Source organism: Anopheles maculipalpis, chromosome 2RL, assembly GCF_943734695.1.
Source record: "Anopheles maculipalpis chromosome 2RL, idAnoMacuDA_375_x, whole genome shotgun sequence".
NCBI classification, from domain to species: domain Eukaryota; kingdom Metazoa; phylum Arthropoda; class Insecta; order Diptera; family Culicidae; genus Anopheles; species Anopheles maculipalpis.
Window position 1 is genome coordinate 68,662,446 of NC_064871.1, and position 19,028 is coordinate 68,681,473.

A 19,028-nucleotide genomic window follows, 5' to 3' on the forward strand; every position below is an offset into this window, starting at 1 on the left:
ATAGGACTCGGGACAGCACAAATGAATATTCGATTCGCTTATGCGCTTTCGTTATCGGGCATCGAGCAGCATCAAACAAAACAAAGCGAAACCGTGTTCTTCCGGACGTGTCAAGTTTTTGCTACAATTATCCTAACGTCCAACGAGACAATGGACGAACATGGCGGAAGGCACTGCGTCGGGGACGTTCGATTTGTGTTACACGACCTGCCGTCCTGTGTTCATACCGCTTCCGACGACGGCAAGTCGTTCGATTATCTACGGCCGGTAAGGGCGAGCTTTCGATTAAAAACTGATCAGATAAATCTACTGCCCAAGAACAGCTGGCATGTGAAATCTAGCGCACTTGACTGAAGAAGAGACGAAACCGTCGGATGATATCGATGATGATGATGATGACGGTGGTTGGGGTGGTCTTTCGTCGGTCGCTCCCACGGTGATGACAGTTTTCCTGCAAGACTTTACCAACGGTGAAAGTGATGCCTGCGGCCGGATGCTGGCACACTTTCGGTAAATCTTGAAAATGGTCGACGATAATGAGGATACCATTGAAATCGGCTTTTTTCTTTTGCCAGAATCTTGGGATCTCTGGTTTTAGTGCTGGCCGGTGGTGCCACACGAACGGATGTTGCCAGGATGAGGATGATGTACACACGCGACAACAGCGAAGACGTTTGTCGTTTTGTTTCCAACCGAAACCGTCTTGAGACGGGTACATGAGGGTCGAACGTCGCGTAGGCAAGCTGGCGGCACAAAGATGTCGATAATCGATAAATAATTATTTACCTTCAGCGCTTTCCGTTTCGCACGGGCTTTGCCGGGCCGAGCGAAACGTTACATCAGTTTTGCTCTCCATTTCGCCAGAGTCTCTTGCTTTTTCTGGGTTTTCCGTTTGCCATGGCATATTTTTATGCGCTCGCTTTTGTCGCTTGTTCGGGATGCTTGTGTGTTTATTTGATGAAAAGAAGATATCGCTTAGATCGATAGACCTGCTGCTGTTGCTCTCGTAACAAGCGTTTGTTATTTAATACACATTTTCTTCGGTCGTTATTACATTCAGGCTCGGCTTTCAGAGTGGCAGAGCTCCCTTCTTTTCAAACCTCATCAATTTGTCTTGTACTGTCGGTTTCTTTTTTCGGCATCGATCTGATACGCATTCGGCCCGGGGGGGGGGGGGGGGGGGGGAAAACGCTGCACCGTGGAATGAAAGTGCTTATTGATTTAAATGGGTCCTGTTTCTTAACTGATCGTTTGAGCATCATGATGACATGGCATTACAAAATCGAATAAGCGAAAATTCTGTTTTTGTTTTCTGTTGTATTTGTGCGATTCATAGATAATTGTCTATTTTCTTTATTAACGCAGGCGGCTATGTAGAGATTTTAGGCTTAGCTTTTAAATTGTAACAGTAGTTGTCATTTATGTAAAGGAATAGTCTACTCTCAAGTGGATGGTCGGATGAGGGATCGGTTAATAGGAGATATTTTTATCCTTTTTCGCTCCTTGTGGCCGTATTCTATTGCATCCGTATCAGATTCTTGACAAACATGTTGTATGGTGAATTTAGGAAGAAGTATAATCCGTATCCATACCTGGTAATTGGGCTAAAGAGTAATGTCATGCAAGCTTGTCTGAAAAATCACGGTAGATTGTGACCATTAAGCGTAGGACATAAAAATATTATTTAAATAAATCATTATAAAAACGAGATTCATTATTGAAATTTAAATGATAATTTCAGTAATTACAGTGTCGCAAAAGCTAGCTTATGTATAAGACTAATTTATAAAAAAAAACATTTCACTAACTTATTTCATCATTTAAACGAGACAGTTCATACTGTAATTGAACTAATTCTATAGTGAGCCATATTTTTTAATTTAAATGGCTCAATATACGGAAAAAAAATATTTGAACATGATTTGAATAGAAAGTTGATTGAATAACTAAAACTATTAAAACTAGTTAAAATCAGATTTTTTTTTGATTTTATAAACCAATAGTTTTAATATTTTTAATATGTCCTACTCAGCCATGTTCACAAACGACTGTGGAGCTTGTGAGTTTGCTGCGTGCAACTTGTGGGCCTATATTACTCTTTAGCCGGTAACTGTGTTCAAAATTACTTCAAACCTCTCGGAAGTGTGAATAAACGATAGAGCTGTTAAAATAGTAGACCAATGTGTTGAAATAGAGCGTCTCCGAAGTGAAATTCATAGCCATGGAAAAAATATTCCAATTCTAAATTCCCCAACAGGCGAAGCGCCAGCTGCCGGCTGGAGTAACGGAATCTGTGATTCAATATGCAGAACCCATATGGACACTGACCACAAAGTTGCAGTACTGCAGGAGGAAGTTCAGGAGCGGGCGCGACTGGAAAAGCCCCTCTTACCCCTTTCACGACGGTGGTACTTGACGGATTGATCCCGTTTCACCTGCTTGTCAGCGAGCACAAAAGATGTCATCAGAGGCTACTAGTAGCCACGGGTATCAATCGAAGGAATGTTTTCATCGGGAGGAACGTGCTACAACGCTGCAAGAGTGAAAACAATCTTGGGATTGGGGTAACATATACATTAGGTGGCCTCACAGAATGACATAATGATTTTTCTGTGAGTATTTGCATGTTTACTGCTTCACTACGTATCCGGAGCGTACCTGGACACCTGGGTTGAATCAGTGGCCCACCTCTTATTCGAGTGCCCAGTGCTTGGAGTTGCTGGGTTACGGTACCAGGCAGCTGTTGCATGTTGACAACATCGATACCGAAGCTCTTGTAGATCTTGCAGCGATCGCGTAGTATAGAGACTGCCAGGTGCATCATGTTCTCTGCTGTAGCTGCTGCTGTAACAGCTGTAGCGGGAGGATGAGTCCATGAATCCATGGACTCGCCATTTATTGCTCGCCAAACCAGCTTCAACAGAGACAGAGGAAGGATTTCGGGAAGAGAATAGCTAAGAGAGATGGATACGTGCCAATATGAACCTGTTCAGGCGTTTGCGGTAGGTTGACAGTCACGGTGAACGTGAACATGAACGTCACAGGCGTGAAAAACCGTTTGAGGTAGACTGGATTCTGTGAAGGCGGTAGAAGAGGTCTACATGATGAGGCAACTTCATCAGGTAGTTGAGATGTAGTTGGCAGTTCGAGAGAAATGCTTCTTTTTTCGGAAGAGAGCTTTTAATGCGGGCTAAGCTGGAAGAAAAGTGTACAAGGGTTCATCAGACAATAGAACGATGAAACAGTGAAAACTCTATGCTGTGGACGACAACCAACGAAACGAGAATTGGTAGATTCTTTCAAATTTAATTATGATTTTATTTAAAAAATCTCTGAAATTTAAAAATTGGATGTCGAAAAAGTCATTTGCAGAAAGGGAAAAATGCCTTTGAATTTAAAAAAAAATAATTCCAGTTCACTTGCTCACTTCCGGGAAAGAAAATTTGAGTATAAATTTACAAACAAAGATAATTGTTTTTTGTTTCTTTTACAAATAAATTTATACATTCACTGACGGTAAAGCTTTGCTATCCATCAGCGTTAAGGCGTCCCTAATCCTAACTAATTCTTTGGTGCAACTAACCATACACGTCTTGATAGACGCCGGTGTACCGTTCAAGCTTTTGCCATTGTAACCCTCCATTTCCGTGTTGCCGTGTGCTTGCCAACGAGCGCAGAAGTATAAAATCATTTTTTCTCATCTTGAAAACATGATTGTCTAAAGCAATCAAAATGTCTCCCAAGTGGAACTCTGCCCGGTACGGTACCCACCGGTAGCATTAGTTACCCATGTGAGATGTGTCACAGTATGCCCGAGGGTATTATTATTCTCGTATCACAATCCCTCTGCATGATGCATCTCATTGCAATGTACGAAAAGAGAGCAAAAAAAAAGCAGCAGGAAACGTGCAAAAAGCTCAACACTCTCCGTGCAGTTGAAAATATGAATTGCAATGGAAACATGCATCTCGTGCCACTTGTATACACTGGTCATGCAGCTCCGTACCTGCACTTCCAGTAGGGGATACTGGTGACAGCGATCTACTCTGTCCGTAGCCAGTGGAATAAGAAGCAATGCAACAAAAAAAAGGCTGCACAAACATACTCCGAAAAGGAAACTACACCCGAGCGCTGAATAATCTCGACACCCGTTGGGACTAACCTCAACATAGCCGCCATTACCATTCGCATAATAATAATGCAGGCTCGAATAGACCAAAGCGAGAGGGAGAGAGAGAGAGAGAAAAAAAGGAAAACTTAAATGCATTTGCTTATTTTTGTACCACTAACACTTCCTGCCGACCCTCGGTGTATGATTGCCGCGTGGATCCTCGGGCGAGCATCCGGGAGGCGCATATGTGTTGTGGAACCTTCACAGCATCACCCGAAGAGATAATCACTGACGACCGTCTAGACAGTGGTTCGGCAGCTGGAGCTGGGCAAACGGAAGCCGTGCAGCAACACACATACTTGCAAAATTTAATTTAGTTTTAGAATTTATGTCACTTTAATCCCCCGAGCAGTTTCCAGCCAAACGGATGGCGTCATCGGTAGAAGAACAGTAAAGCGCACATAAGAAAAAAAAAAAAAACCCGAACACGGTGAAATGGGGGAAAGCGTTTCAGTGTGCGAATTTAAGTACACGGAACGCGACAGAGGATAATTTATGACTGGTGGGATGACCTGAAACGGTGGCCAACACAACACGGTGGCGGGCATTGAGTAATTTGGGGTGAGCGAAGAATAGGGTCGAGAGAAGCGTCATATTCTAATTCCAATTTTGTTTTCTATTAAATGAAATCTGAGATTGCGACATGAATCCTAGGGCTTTTATTAGATGCAAGAGTAGAACCACAACATTTCTTAATATTAGGCACTCTAAAGCATCATAGTTTTGGTAAAGCAGTGTTTTGCCAATTAGTGTTTGTTCTTGACTTATGTTATTGCCAATCAATGAGCGTAAAATCAACCTTAAATCTTGGACTTAAAATGTCCAAGAACATAAACGATGCTTTGAAAAAAAAATTGATGACTCATACTCATCCTAGCATATGTTGCTGCATTAATGTTATCCGATTGCATACCTTTGGGCGTTTTGGCACCGGAATGAACAGCTATTTTTAAAGCACAGTTGGTGTAATTTCTTTGAGATGTTTCCAAATTGTAGTAAAAAAAAGTATGGCAATCTTACTAAAATAAGGCGCACAATAAAGTAGTTTACTTCTTGACTCGTTTCGTCAAACAACACTACGCGCTAATTAACTTAAAAACTTCAAACAGAAAAAAAGTGTCCCAAGAGTGAACAACAAATCAAGGAATTGCTTTACATCTTTTCTTCTTTCTTTGCTCCATATACCGTTGCGGATTGGGAATGACCTGGCCCGTGCATTTACCAACTGCCAGCAGCGAGTAGAGTGACATGAAATTGATGAGTTTTCTTATTTGACGGTCTACAGTACGGCTATACCACCAGCAAATCCTACCCTCCCGAACACGAACACAGTCGGACGGCTTATCACTTATAGAAATTGCAAGCATGCGAAAGAAACAAAAATACCAAATGCTCAACGAAATGGCAGCTTGCACGCCCGGCAGGGAAACGTAAAATTGTTGCAAGAGGGTAGTAAAACGGTTGGCACGGACAGAGGTTAAAAAATGGCCGAAACCTTGCGCGAAAGCTTAAATGGAGAGAAGATTTTGCCCTTAGCTGTAATCAATCTTCTCGCGCAGTGCAAGAATACGATCTTTTCTGTTTTCTGTTTGCTTCGTTTCCACTGACATAGGCAGTTCTACACTAATGGAAGGCTTCTGGGGGCCCATGGGGCGTATATGAAGCCCGGAAGGCTTCGCTGCAGTAATACAGTAATTGAGCAGTGGGATGGAAAAGTGAGAAAAAAAAGAGCTAAAGAAAAGAAAAAAAACCACACTGACGAATACATATACAAACAAATATCCCAAAACAAGCCAATGGCGAAGTAGCCGGAATTGGGTACCACAAATTGGAGCGACGCAGGGCAATGATTTGCCAAAAAAAAAACCTAAAAGATTTCACGTTGAGTTATCGTTGACTCATAAATCTAAATAAATGGTGCAACATTCGAAGGATGCGGCTACACATTAAGCGAAGAGTCTAGGATTAGTGGCGCGAAGCAAATGTGAGAACAATGAGGGAAAACGATCGAAGAGATATGAAAAAGGAAGCGTGGAGTAGAGTAAAGGCAGACTTTTATTTTACTTTTTTTTAAAGAGGCAATTTGCACGTTGCTTTCTTAGGAATCAAGGTCACTAGCGTGGTTTCAATATTTCAACATTTTGCGATAGGTGAGATAGATTTTTATATTAGGTTCGCAAATAAACAACGGCCTTTTTTAAATCGATGGGTCCACTGTGGACTGTGGCGTTTACAAACGTCATAAATCAAGTTCGGGAATGACATAATCAAACTGTGTAAACAGATTAGTGATTATTTCGTGCGAGTAAAAGTTCCTGCTCCTTGAAAATGTCTTATTTTGAGCCGGATAAGGGCCATATGCGGGAGGTGTTGCTGTTTTTGTTTCGAACGAAGAAAACGGCAGCCGAAGCGCAATCGAGAGCTTTCGAGTGTTTTCAGCGATGCTGCTCTAAGGTGTCGGGATTGGTTTCGACGCTTTCGAAGGTCGTTTTTTCGTGAAGGAAGACCCAAAACGTTCCCCCAAGAAGAATTGATGAATTTACTGGAGGAAAATCACTGCCAAACGCAAGAAGAGTTTGCAGTCGTGCTTGATGTAACTCGTCAAGCCATATCCTCACAGCTGAACGCGTTAGACATGCAGAAGGAGGGCAAACAGATACCACACAAGTTGAAGCCGCGGGACATTGAACACAGACTCTTCATGTGTGAATTGCTGGTTCAGCGGCACAACAGAAAGGGATTCCTGCACAGAATCGTGACGGGAGACGAGAAGTGGATTTTGTTCAGCAATTATAAGCGCAAAAAATCATGGGAGTCCCCCGCTCATACCCCAACATCATGAGCTCGGATGTTCGGCCGAAAGTTATAGCTCGAAAGTTATACTGAGTATTTGGTGGGACCAGCTCGGTGTCATCTACCACGAACTTCTCAAACTGGGAGAAACAATCACTGGTGAGCACTACTGGAAACAATTGATTAGCCGAGCACTGCGTGAAAAACGGTCAGAATACTCATCACACCACGTCAAAATTATGTGAAAAACTACCTTAATACTCTCAAATGGGATGTTTTACCACACCCACCGTATTCACCAGGTCTGGCACCATAGGATTTCTATCTGTTCCGATCCATGGCACATGGATTGGCTGACCAGCTGTTCCCCTCTTATGAACAGATCCAGAATTGGTTGGATAGCTGGATTGCGTCGAAAAACGTATTTTTTTTCCGAAAAGGAATCCGCAATTTACCCGAAAGATGGAATAATAATGGCCAATACTTTGATTTACCCAAATTCTACAAATAAAAATGCCACGAGTAAAAATGAATTTATGAAAAAACGGACGTTATTTATTTGCGCACCTAATAACATTGTGAAATGAACGTTGTTTTTGATTCCACCCTAGAAAGCACCTCAAATTTGTAGAACGGGTTGATATCCGGATTAAATTAAGTGATTGAAAATAAATATTAAACTAGAGGGGCGTCCCGGTGGTAGAGGCGACAGCAGCACCGGCCGCCGGACGCGCCAGGACCCGGATTCAAATCCTATCGGGGCCGTTCTCGCGTAGTGAGGACTGATTATCGAACAACATGATATCAGCAAATCTAGTAATCCATTCGCTGGCCGGCGTGACCTAGAAGGCCGTTAAGCCAAGAAGAAGGTTATACTGTAAGAGGGCAGGCTTATTTTAAATTAAACCCATCAAGTTATAAGCCATATTATGTTATAGCAAAAGTGTGAAAAAAAATATCGTAAAAAAGGATACGAAATAGAAAAATGTCTTCACATACCAAGAACGAATTGAGAAATAAAAAGATAAATATATTGTTAAATCGTTAAAAAATGTTAAATAAAATTCAGTTGCAAAGCAATTGAACAAACACTGTACACTGCAAGCTTTTTACAACCAGAAATAAAAATTTCTCCGAACTTGTTCCATGAAATAAAAAAAAGAAAAAGTGAACAATGGAAATGCTTGAGAGTGTCCTAACTATATTTATTATTTCATTTTGGTTAAAACCACAATCGCAACATAAATTGGGCCTCCCGAAGACGGCGAAGGGATGTATCGATTTTTTTTTCGCTTGAGGACTGAGTGTTGCAAATCCTTCCAAGGGTGTACCAAAAATAAGAAAGGACACACTTTAAACCGTTGCTCGGTTAACAAATGGCGAAAGGACACGTTTAAACGAGGCAGAAAGGATTATGAAGAGGATTCCAAGCAACTGGGTTATTACTTCAACCGGAACCGGAATGTCGTCCGGTGTTGCCGTGCCCGGAAGTCTTTGAGGGCTTCATGAAGTTATACCATCATTCGACAAATATGTAAGATGAACAAAGAGTGTGAGAGAGAGAAGATGAAATAGAGCATAAGCGTGAAAAAAAATGAAAGCGAATGCCGTCGATATTGTAATTCACCGGGTACCCAACGATATGTTTAGGAGCCATCGAATGCTCGACTTGTCTTTCCGAGTTCGTGCACACTCGAGAGGATTACGGATATGGCACCGACTCCGGTGTAGTTCTTTCGCGCACTGGAACCAGCATCCGGTTGCTTCTTTCACGCATGGATGGCGCGACTTTACATCGCGCAGTGTTTGTGTGTGTGTGTGTGTTCCAAACGTTCGATAAAGATTACTGCTACGCAAACGGTAAGGAAGTGAGCCCTGCTCACGAGCGGGGCTGGAGGTTTTCTTTCCATCACTTGAAACCGTTTTCGTTTTATATGTAAATCCACCGGCCAGAAATTCAAACGGAATGGTACAAAATGAATCCCCGTAGAAAAAAAGCAAAACGCCGGCGAAACAATTTAAAGCGCAGTAGCAAATCGAATGCACAGAAAGCTTCCTCTTTTAGAAGAGGGGCTTAAGCTTCCTACCGCTGCTGCTGCTAAGAATGCAAAATTGTTCAACTTCCACTTCGCTCGGTTGGATTGGTCGAGCGAATCGGTGAATGTTTTGGATGAGGCAAACAAATTTCACCCTCAGCAAGCAACCGACTGTAATATCAATCGCTAGTGGCTTTTCATGCCATCGATGCGAACAGTTGGGGATGGGTTCGAGAGCTTGCAGCACAGGCAGTATTTCCTCAGAAGGAACTTTATGGCTGTCATCAAAACTGCAATTTTAAGATTGACTCGAAATACGATTTCTCAGAAAGTGGTAAGGCTGGGAAAGTGATTGCAGTTTGGTTTGGGAATGCAATTTGAATGTTGTCTTTGTTGCTCACTTACAAGGATGACGGAATGAAACGTGCAATATGAATTTATGGAGCTATGTAGTTTATTACATACGGGGTATTAAGTAGATGTTTGAACTATAAAATTTTCCCTTTTTGGTTGCCAATTTCACAAACAAAACTGTATGTAATAGAGTGGATTACAATACCTCTGGCATTAACTCTAAAAAAACTATCTTTAGTTTTTTGAACAGTTGTTTAATTTGTTCAACCGTTCAACCATTGCAAACGCGATTCAAATCACTTGCATTTAATTTTAATGATTTTTCATTTGATGTCTCTGTGTCCGAGCGATGTTTCTACGTCGCTAAGTGCGATGCTTAAGCAACGATGTTAAAAGTTGCAAGGCACAACGTTCAGACGACCGGTTACAATTGCTTGGAGATTTACAAAATCTTCTCACTTCCAGTAAAAAGTGTTATATGATCGCAAAATGTAGCGGAGCCGTGATGCCCTGCTGATTGCTTACACACCGTTGGTGATGCAACGACCGATAGTGAACAGCATCGATAGGACAGGATCGTGTAGAGTCAACGGAATACTCTAATATCTAATAGTAACGGAGAATAATCTAACATCGGGACGAGCGCGAGCTCATCCGGCAACAGCCTATCGTCAAGATACTGTAAAGCATCACAATCAATCGCGGCCACTATTCGATCAAATTTTCATATTCATTTCAAGTTCAAAACGCGAAAGTCGTCTTATGCTGCTTCATCACTATGAAACTTAGATATATGTGTCCAGAAGTGTCCTGCGTTCCAAAGTGTATCTCCAGGGTATCCGTTTTAACAGTGAAGAATATCTTGGGCAGTCCGGTAGTGAGGCGACAGATACGCCGGACAGATAGCGAGACACGACAGGATCACATTTCATTTCCTATCGAACCGTTCCCCCGTAGTGAGGACTGACTATTCAAATACGTGGTATCAGCAAGTCTAGTTAGCCAACCGAAGACCGGCGTTACCTAGATGGGCCATTAAGCCAAGAAGAGAATATACTGGGCAAGATAGATGTTGACTAAGAACGATTATGCATAAAAAAATTTTTATGACGGTAAGAATGATCGGTGATATGCGCGCATTTTGGAAGGCATTTCTAACGGATATGACCAGATTGACCAATAGATTGTTTTGCGAAAACATATCTCGGATGATTCTGTATGACAGCCATTGGAAAAGTCCAAGCAAACTGCCGAAGAACTACTCTGGGAATATTGCTAAGCTTGTGTTGTGATCCTACGTTTGCATACTAACGCTTAAAGTTAAAAATTTCTGATATCAGTGATTATGTACAATATTTTTGAAAGTCATTATTTTAATTGGCGCGGCTTCAAACGACAGGATCGAGGTTTAAATCCCATCTGGATGGTTCCCACGTAATAACGAAAGACTAATGCCAACCTACGAGATGTCGGAAAGTCTAGTAAGCCATTTGATGACTGGCGGTTCATAAGGAAGTCGTCAAAAAAAAAAAAACATAAAAAAATTGAACATGTCTGTGGGACAGGAGATTTCTCAATGTTTTGTAATTATTGAAGATTTATTTTCAAAAAGGTTAAGTGACAATCATAGATGTCACAAAGGTTGTACAACGTGAACTACTTTCGTGTCGAGAATGGTCTATTTTCCAAGTTTTAATCCCGAACGTAGAAGAAAAATCTATATTTTCACATAAAAATTGTATTTCCATTTTTTTTAAATTAACCACGCAGTCATAGACAAACCTTTCCGGATACTTCGCTGTTAAGAACCCGGTCGAGATCCGAAGCTTCGATAGACAGATTTACATTGCCAGTTATAAGCTGCTATAGTGCCAACCACCGCCACAAACGATCACTTCCTCCAACCGTACCGGCCCGATGCTCGATGCTATCGAAAATGCGATAGATTGAAAAAGAAGACGGCAAACCGTGAGCCGAAGGATACGCAGTCGTCATAATGGGCAGCGGGCGATGATGTTATGGTGCGATATGGTGCAGGAAATATCGAATCTAGCTGACGGAAGCAACAAGGGCATCGGGAACGTTCGTACGACGGTTCGTCGACCAGAATCGGCTTCCCTACATCATCATCAACGAAGTAAGAAACGGTTTCGCCTTAGGTGTGGATGCGTATTTTCACTCGAACAAATGAAAATACTATGCGGTTAGGGTCATTCGGTGGAAAATCGATCGACCGTTGGGGTGGGGCTGGGAAGGGAAATTGGTCCCACGTTTCGCCGCTCGATCGATGGTTAACCATTCCGTGCTTATTGTTCTTGTTCGTCTCGAAAAGGGGAGAAAGAAAATGAGCAGAACACACTGACCAAGAAAATCGATAAAGAAAAGGACATCCGGCAAGCATGGTGGGATCCTAACGTGTATCCTATTCTGTTCGCATGAGCGAGCGATCGGAACGTGCTTGAGGATTCGGTTGTTCGCCCGTTCTGGAGAAGATTGGCTTTGGGTGGAAATGTGAGTATGGCTGTGTGTGTGTGTGTTACTGCTGCTTTAACGTGTTTGCCTCAAATCGAATGATTTGGAATAGACAACCGGAATGCGTAGAATGTTCTACAACAGAAAGGCAATCGTTAGAAAGTGAAGTAAATGTGTTCCTAGAGAATGATGGCAAAAAATGAAACAAAAATCATTTCCAAACGGATTTTGACGCATCTCAAAGTTGTCACACACTGGCCCCTACCACATTCGCCTGCCCGTGCCTCCCGTGCCCCAAGACTTGAGATGCCGTTGATGTGGTGTGGAGTGAGCGTATTTCATAGCCATTTCCCGGCCTTCAACTAGGGCCGCCGGGTTGAGGGAAGTCCTCGGGGAGAAAGAATGGGAAAGTAATGGGCCGGGTTTTGTCGATGCATGGCACGAAAATTGAAATCAACAGCAAACTTGAGAATGTGTAAGCTATGTTTGCCAGATAATGATGATAAACCGTTTCGTTCAGCTACGTTAAAGTCAGCTCGAGCAGCACAGGGATAGGATTTCCCATGCGTGATTCTGGCTCGATGTAGCGTTGTCGAGAGCAGTACATATGCGAAGGCTTGCCTTATTATTCGCGGCAAAGCAAGCGAATTTGAGAACAACAATGTTTTTTCGTAGACATTCTGTTTGTCTTTTATAAATAAGCCTCATTTTTCCTAATTTAAATGAATAATATCGAAATTTTTACTCACCATTACAACCACGGCAGACTTTTGGCGATGGTTTTCGATGAAGGCAACCCAGGCCAACACGGCAATCATGCCGTACGCGCCGAGTGTGGCTAGATTGCGTGGGTCCGTAAATGATTCGACCAATGGGACGGTTCCCATCGTCCAGTCGCAGCACAGATCGCAAGGAAACAGTAACAGCCACAGGTTAACCGACACAAGATAGTTGTACGACAATTGCCGGGCTGGGGTTACTGCAACGGAGGCCGGATTGTCGAATCTGAAACAGAAGCAAAGGGGATAATAAGGTTTATTTTTTGTGTTTTGAGCTTGTTTGCTAAATATTTAGGATATGTGGCACGCGGATTGCCTACTCATAGGCGCAGAGCTGTTTCTTTCCGACAAAAATAATATATAGTTTTGAGTTCTTTCTCAGTAGCTTTATCTTTTTTTTTCAATCGAAGTATAGGAACTTCAAAGTAGGTCCCATTCATTGCGGTACGCCATAAACTAATGTTGGTTGATTAGTTGATCAACGATACTTAATGCCACGTACCAAAGGCGTGACCGGGCCCATAACGGAAAATCGCAACCAACGCAAAACCATCCTTCCGATCCGAGCTATCGAAAAATGGTAGCAGTCGCAAAATAATATGATCGATAGTAAAAGCTCCATATTTTTACGAGAATGAAATTAGATATTTTATTGGCCTTGGGTTGGCAAGAGCTGGTACGGTCAAATTGGCCTTCCCTTTCACGCGGAAAGGTATGCTGTGATCCCTTGGCAGGCACAGTATCGTTGGCGACAATATAAGGTCTTCTGCACCGAGTACCGTCGGTACCATCGAGCGTAGTAATCGTTGGTGACATGTGACATCGAGGTTTTGAGGTGGATGAAGGATAAGTAGCATACGAGGGCGGTGGTAATCGGCGAACCGGTGGTATAGCAAGGGTAGGGAAAATCTCACCATTTCCTCGCTGAGTGAAATCATTTTTCTGCATATTCCACATCGTCCCAGTACGGCTAAGACGGCCCCCCATCAACTCGGTAGACGCGCTACAAAGTAACATTTCCGCGAGCCAAACTCGTCAGCGTCACAGTCACAACCTCAACGGGACGGATTTGTTGCTGTTGTGCCATCACCAAGCAGCGGTACTTCCACAAAGCACCTCTGTCAGCGTAATAAAAGGAAAAAAAAGCCAAACATTCAACGCACGCACAGGTTGTTTCGCTGGGATGGGAGAAAGAGCTGGCTTGCTGTCACCGGTGCGAACTTTGGCTTGTGCGGCAAATCTGTCGCGAAAGACAGGGACGGTAAGGCGTGGAATGGAGCAGACTCTGCAAACAGTTATCCTTGACGGTCCTTGAACGGTTCTGGAAACGGTGCACGGGGACCCGAGACCTGAGCATAACCTAGAGAAACGAAGTCATCAACGTTTTTGCTATTGCACGATTTCACGTCATAAAACTACCATAAAGGTTAATAATTTTTCTTCACCGTGTACTCCGCGTCACGCTTCGCATCGACTTGCCATGCACAGGTGGTGGACGACGGACATGTTACCGTGGGCGGACGGTTGCGAAGTGTGACAGGACCATTTCTGCTGTCATGTTTGCTTACGCGCGCTACTTGAGTAAGCGTAACGGTTGCTGCCGGGCGAGGTCACACAGCCGAGTGCAGAAAATAAGCAGCAGATGAATAGATTTTGTTGGCTAATTTTGTAACAAAATTGATGTTTTTAACTATGCAAAAAAAAAGATTACATATTCAATTTTCGAGTAAGTTAAAAATTTCAGAAATTCAATTTATTTAACAACCATTATAATTAATCTAGCTAAATCAATGAATCTACCTTGATAAATAGATATTACTGTTAACAATTTGCATCCTGTTACAGTTTCCATTTTTAGACAACACGGAATTATTTCAATACTTAATATTTTTTAATTCGCTCAAGTAAATGGAGTAAACCATAAAAACAGTCCGCTCTTGGTATGTAATTTACCGTTTATTGTTCTTAACTAAATTGTCGACCGAACGCTCGCTTCCTCGTTGAACACGTGGCAGGCGCATTCTGCCCTGAAGAATGATCGGAAACATCCTTTTTTTACTCTTCTAATTATGTTCCTATCTGCCTCCTTCCTGGCAGAAATTTGGGAACCCTAAGAAAGTTTGCTAACACCTATATTAAACGATAATTTATGAATTGCGTACAAATCGTATAACGGAACACGCCTATTGAGGTGTCAATTTTCAGACTTTTTTCGTCAATTCATCGTTTGATTACTTCACTGTTTTCAATCATCTGATTTCGCTCCGTCCACTGATAATTTAAGTATTTCTTATCATATTAAAATACTAAAATTCGTGTTTTATTCTTCCCATTTAACGTGTGTAAAATTTGGAGGAAAAAAACCCGTAAAACTATTTGACACAAAGGTGCTAATTTTGCCCTTTCAGCTTGTTACTGCTTTTTGCATGTACTCGGCTGTCTAACAAGCAAGGTTTGGTATGCACCATTTCACCACCACCACCCGAGGTCACTAGCACCACAAGTGAAGGTTGCCCTTCAGCACGATAAAAATGCTCCATTGCCGAATTGAAGCACCTTTGGCTTTTGCAACGTCACCCGCACATGCCGGTAAATGGTCACGGATGCGAACTATGTGTGTACGTGTGCCGTTGGTAGGAAGTATGGATAGAATTTCAGGGGGGAGGGAAAATAGCAACAGGATCCTGGGAGCTGCAGTGCTGAACCCCTTGTGAAGTATGTTGAGAGCCGTAGTAAAACATAAGGGCTGAGAGTGCAATAACTTTCGGTTCATCCACTCGACTAGTAGCAGCAGGTTTCCTGTGCGTTTGTGCTTGTCGATCGTTTATTTCCTCCGTTTTATGTTAGTTTTTTTGTTCTCTCTCTCTCTGTCTCGCTCTGTCGCTGGAAAACTTTTCTAGGTTAGGGGTTGTTTTGTTTCGGTTCAGTGGGCGATATGGAGGTGGTGAGCCGGCGACGCCAGGAAATCAAATCATTCCAGCAAAATAACGTTTCCAATCAATTTCCTATTATAGCGTCGAATAGTTTAATGTGTCGGCTGTACCTCTCACCTGTCGGTGTCGTCGTACCGGTCGCCGGAGCAGCTTCTGAAGCGTCGTTAGTGTCAGCGTGAAACGAGTGGTGCAGCGTTTTTCGCACAAATTTAGCATGAAAAGAGGACATCCCGGCATCCGCCATTTGGCTTCGTATCATGTTTGCCGTCGTGGAAAATAAACTACGGATGAAACGGTCGGACCATCGCGATTAGAAGCTAGATTTATTGAGCATCCCCCTGTACGGAAGGTGTGCTGTTCGGCAAATTTGCCACTCAGGCTGAGGTGCGGTGAGATCGGTTTACCGGGGGTAAGCGAAATGCAAAATAAGGAAATATTCATTTTAGTTTTCCATCGAAAAAGCAGCAGCATCCTCGGCGAGCTTGCCACCAAATGAGCTGTCAATTGAAAAGGTGAGCTGCTTTTGTGCTGTGTGTGTACTGCGGCGTACAGGCGGTACTGCGAAATAAGATGACTTTCCTCGGGAAAATGGCAGAGCAACGAAATTAATCTGCCGCAAGAACGTTCGCCAAGTGCGTTGGGAAAATGTGCTCATCAAATGGTATGCGAATATTGTACGAACAACACAATGGTTTGTGAATGTGCGATAGTGTGAGATGAATGTACGCTTGTCTTAACAGAAGTTCCTTTGTCAGCCTGAAGACACTACTGGGAACGGCTATGTTGGTGTGGAAGTTTCGTTGAAACTATGATGAAATTGAGGTAAATTTACTCACACGTGTAAAATGGCATAACGCTAAATTTGAAAAGGCCAGCTTTTCATGGAAATTGGTGGAATAATCCTGTTGTTCCGCTAGCGAGGAATTAAACATCGTATTGAAATAGAACAACCATTCATGTTTCCTCGGTACCAGAATACTACTGAGTATGTCACAACTGAGGTTGATAGCTCAAAGAAACCTTAAGAAGGTTATTATATTTAAAATAGTTTTTAATATTTTGGTTATTCAATTGAGCTGTTTAAATCGAAGCAAAAAAATATGGAATTTACGAGATGATTTAGCAAAGTTCACTTTCTTTTCAATCTTTGCGTGAAAGACATTTGAAGACTGCCATTTTTCAAATTACTGTTGCTTCAACATTGGCAGGACAACCATGTTTTTATCAAGAAAGTATTCAATACCAAAGGCTTCAAAAAAAATTTAAACAGTTCAAGTTCTTCCTGAAAATGTTTTACGACATCCTAAATGATGATTCGATCATTCATTCATTGTTTTGGTTATTTTTCGGACCAAGGTTGGTCAAGGTAAGCCTATGTGACGGATGTTCTAGGTAGGTTGGTAAACAAAATATTTTGAAGAAATCATTCATGTATGGAGTCACCTGTTCTATGAACTGATAAACATTGTATCCTTCTAATCATTTTTCTTTTTTCACCATTCCTTTTTAGTTACTTGTTCTACATGTATTTGTACACGTATTTCTACATGTATTTCTGGTTGAAACACATTGATTTTTTTGCAAATATATCGAACAATGTTGCCAATTTGAGCCACCAACCAAGCAACCAAGCTTTTAATTTGTGCCTAGTTGCTCGGATGTTTCACAGAAACTGAATAAATATATCAGATTTATTTTCTGGGTCATGCACCCCGTTACTAGTTCATTTCAATTCCGAAATTCTGTAAAGAATATTGCTAAAAAAGGCATCATCCTGGCCGGTATTAGTGTAGAAGTGGCACCGATCATTCACACGGCAGGATTGGATGTCGAATCCCTCCCAGATTTTTTGATCAACGTAAGTAAATAAGCCTAGTTAAGCATTAAATGACTGACATAACCAATCCGGCCGTAAAGCCAAGAGGAAGAGGAAAAAAAAACGACTCAGCAACATGAATTAATGCAATAAAAACATTTTTGTTTGCTACATTATTTATGAAGCAGATAATTTTAATCGAATGCGCTTACCAAACAACGACATGAATTTAGGCATGAATTCAGGCATTATTAAATGTTTGTTCATTTTATCTGACACGCAAATACAATTCCAAGGAAGAGGGAAGCGGCCCGAAAAGGAGATATTGCTGTTATCATAAATCAAATTAAAAACCTATCGAAAGTTGAAGGTTTCTGAATGGAATGTTGTGTTGATACACTTGGCATAAAGTCGTACGTGGGAATATCAAGCGTAGACAACGTTTGCCGAGGTTGATACTGGAGCGAAAAAAAGAAAAAAGTAGACATAATACGGTGCACGGGAGTGAATCAGTAGAGCGCAAGACAGGAATGATGAGTAGGCTCTACGCACTGACATGTTTCCCATCAGCTCCACTGTAACACCACATCGAACCTGGTTCATCCCTTCCTGGAAGCGGATCCGATGGAAACTGTGACCTATGATCTCCCTTTTATGCCTTTTTCGCATAAAAACGGATCACGCCGTATCACTCTTTAGGCGACGGGTAGCAGCGGGTGGAATATATTTTGCTTATTTTATTTCGTGCACCGGACCCATCCCGATCACCCCCTCTACCCGAATGCTTTGAACCTGAGCGAACGTGCGTGTGTGTCGTTTGGACCCTCGTCAAAACATGAAACATAATTTATGAACCAGCAAGCATCATCTTCCAGTCTCGCCCAAAAATTGCGTCCCTTTTTAACGGAGGGGCTAGCAGGTTTTTTTTTATTTTTCTCACACAATATTACCCCTTAACATACAGAGCTTTACGTTCCCGTTTTTTGCTTCCATTGTCTCGTAGTGAAAGTGTCTTGACCTCATTCTCATTTCTTGGTTCGCTGATGGGGAGGAGATGGACTTTGCACTTTGGGCGCCCGTAACAACGAGGTGCAAAGTGGGACGCATCGGGTGACGAAACCATGCGTCACGTATGGGATCGAGGGTTGTTTTTGTTCCATTGGCGCAGAGTCACAGCCTAAAAAAAGAGCTATAGAGTGTGTGCGCAAGCAAATGTAGTCCTCGCACGAGCCGAGCCGACTGATCTGAATTTGAATTTCGTGCAGGAATTTTATCCGATTTTGGTTCATCAGTTCAACGGAAGGCATCGGAATCTGCTTCACTGGTCAATCGGAAAGGTTCGGCTTGCGATAAGCCGATTTTGCATGGCTTCCCGAACCTCAATGATACATGGAGGCGCCTGGTGCCGCATCGCTAGTACGAGGATTACGGTGTGCGTGGAAGTTTTTATTTATTTATTTGCCATGAAATAATTCTACCGTGCAGGCGTTAAATCAGTTTACTTTCATTTACCCGTCGCACATGGCGGATCGTTTCGGTGCGATGCATACCATCTCGGAGGGAAGTGGCGGTATCACATTTTTTACGACACGTCGAACAATTTTTGTGACCAAACCCCTCCGTTGTTGTCGTGCACGAGGGGAAATGGCGCGTGCACACGGTGCGGTGCGTGGT

The 19,028-nt window shown here is 42.4% G+C and overlaps 2 protein-coding genes across 6 annotated transcripts in view; one reads left to right on the plus strand and one right to left on the minus strand.

Annotated features, from left to right (window-relative positions):
- LOC126556291 (clathrin light chain) overlaps positions 1 to 19,028 on the plus strand; it is a 358,662-nt gene that overhangs the window by 64,668 nt on the left and 274,966 nt on the right. The window lies entirely within an intron of this gene.
- The window catches only part of LOC126568795 (protein O-mannosyl-transferase Tmtc3), a 168,453-nt gene that overhangs the window by 6,977 nt on the left and 142,448 nt on the right, over positions 1 to 19,028 (minus strand). Inside the window, exon 7 of the mRNA XM_050225428.1 lies at positions 12,576 to 12,831. Coding sequence (XP_050081385.1) covers positions 12,576 to 12,831 — 256 coding nt within the window. The remainder of the gene's footprint in view (positions 1 to 12,575; positions 12,832 to 19,028) is intronic.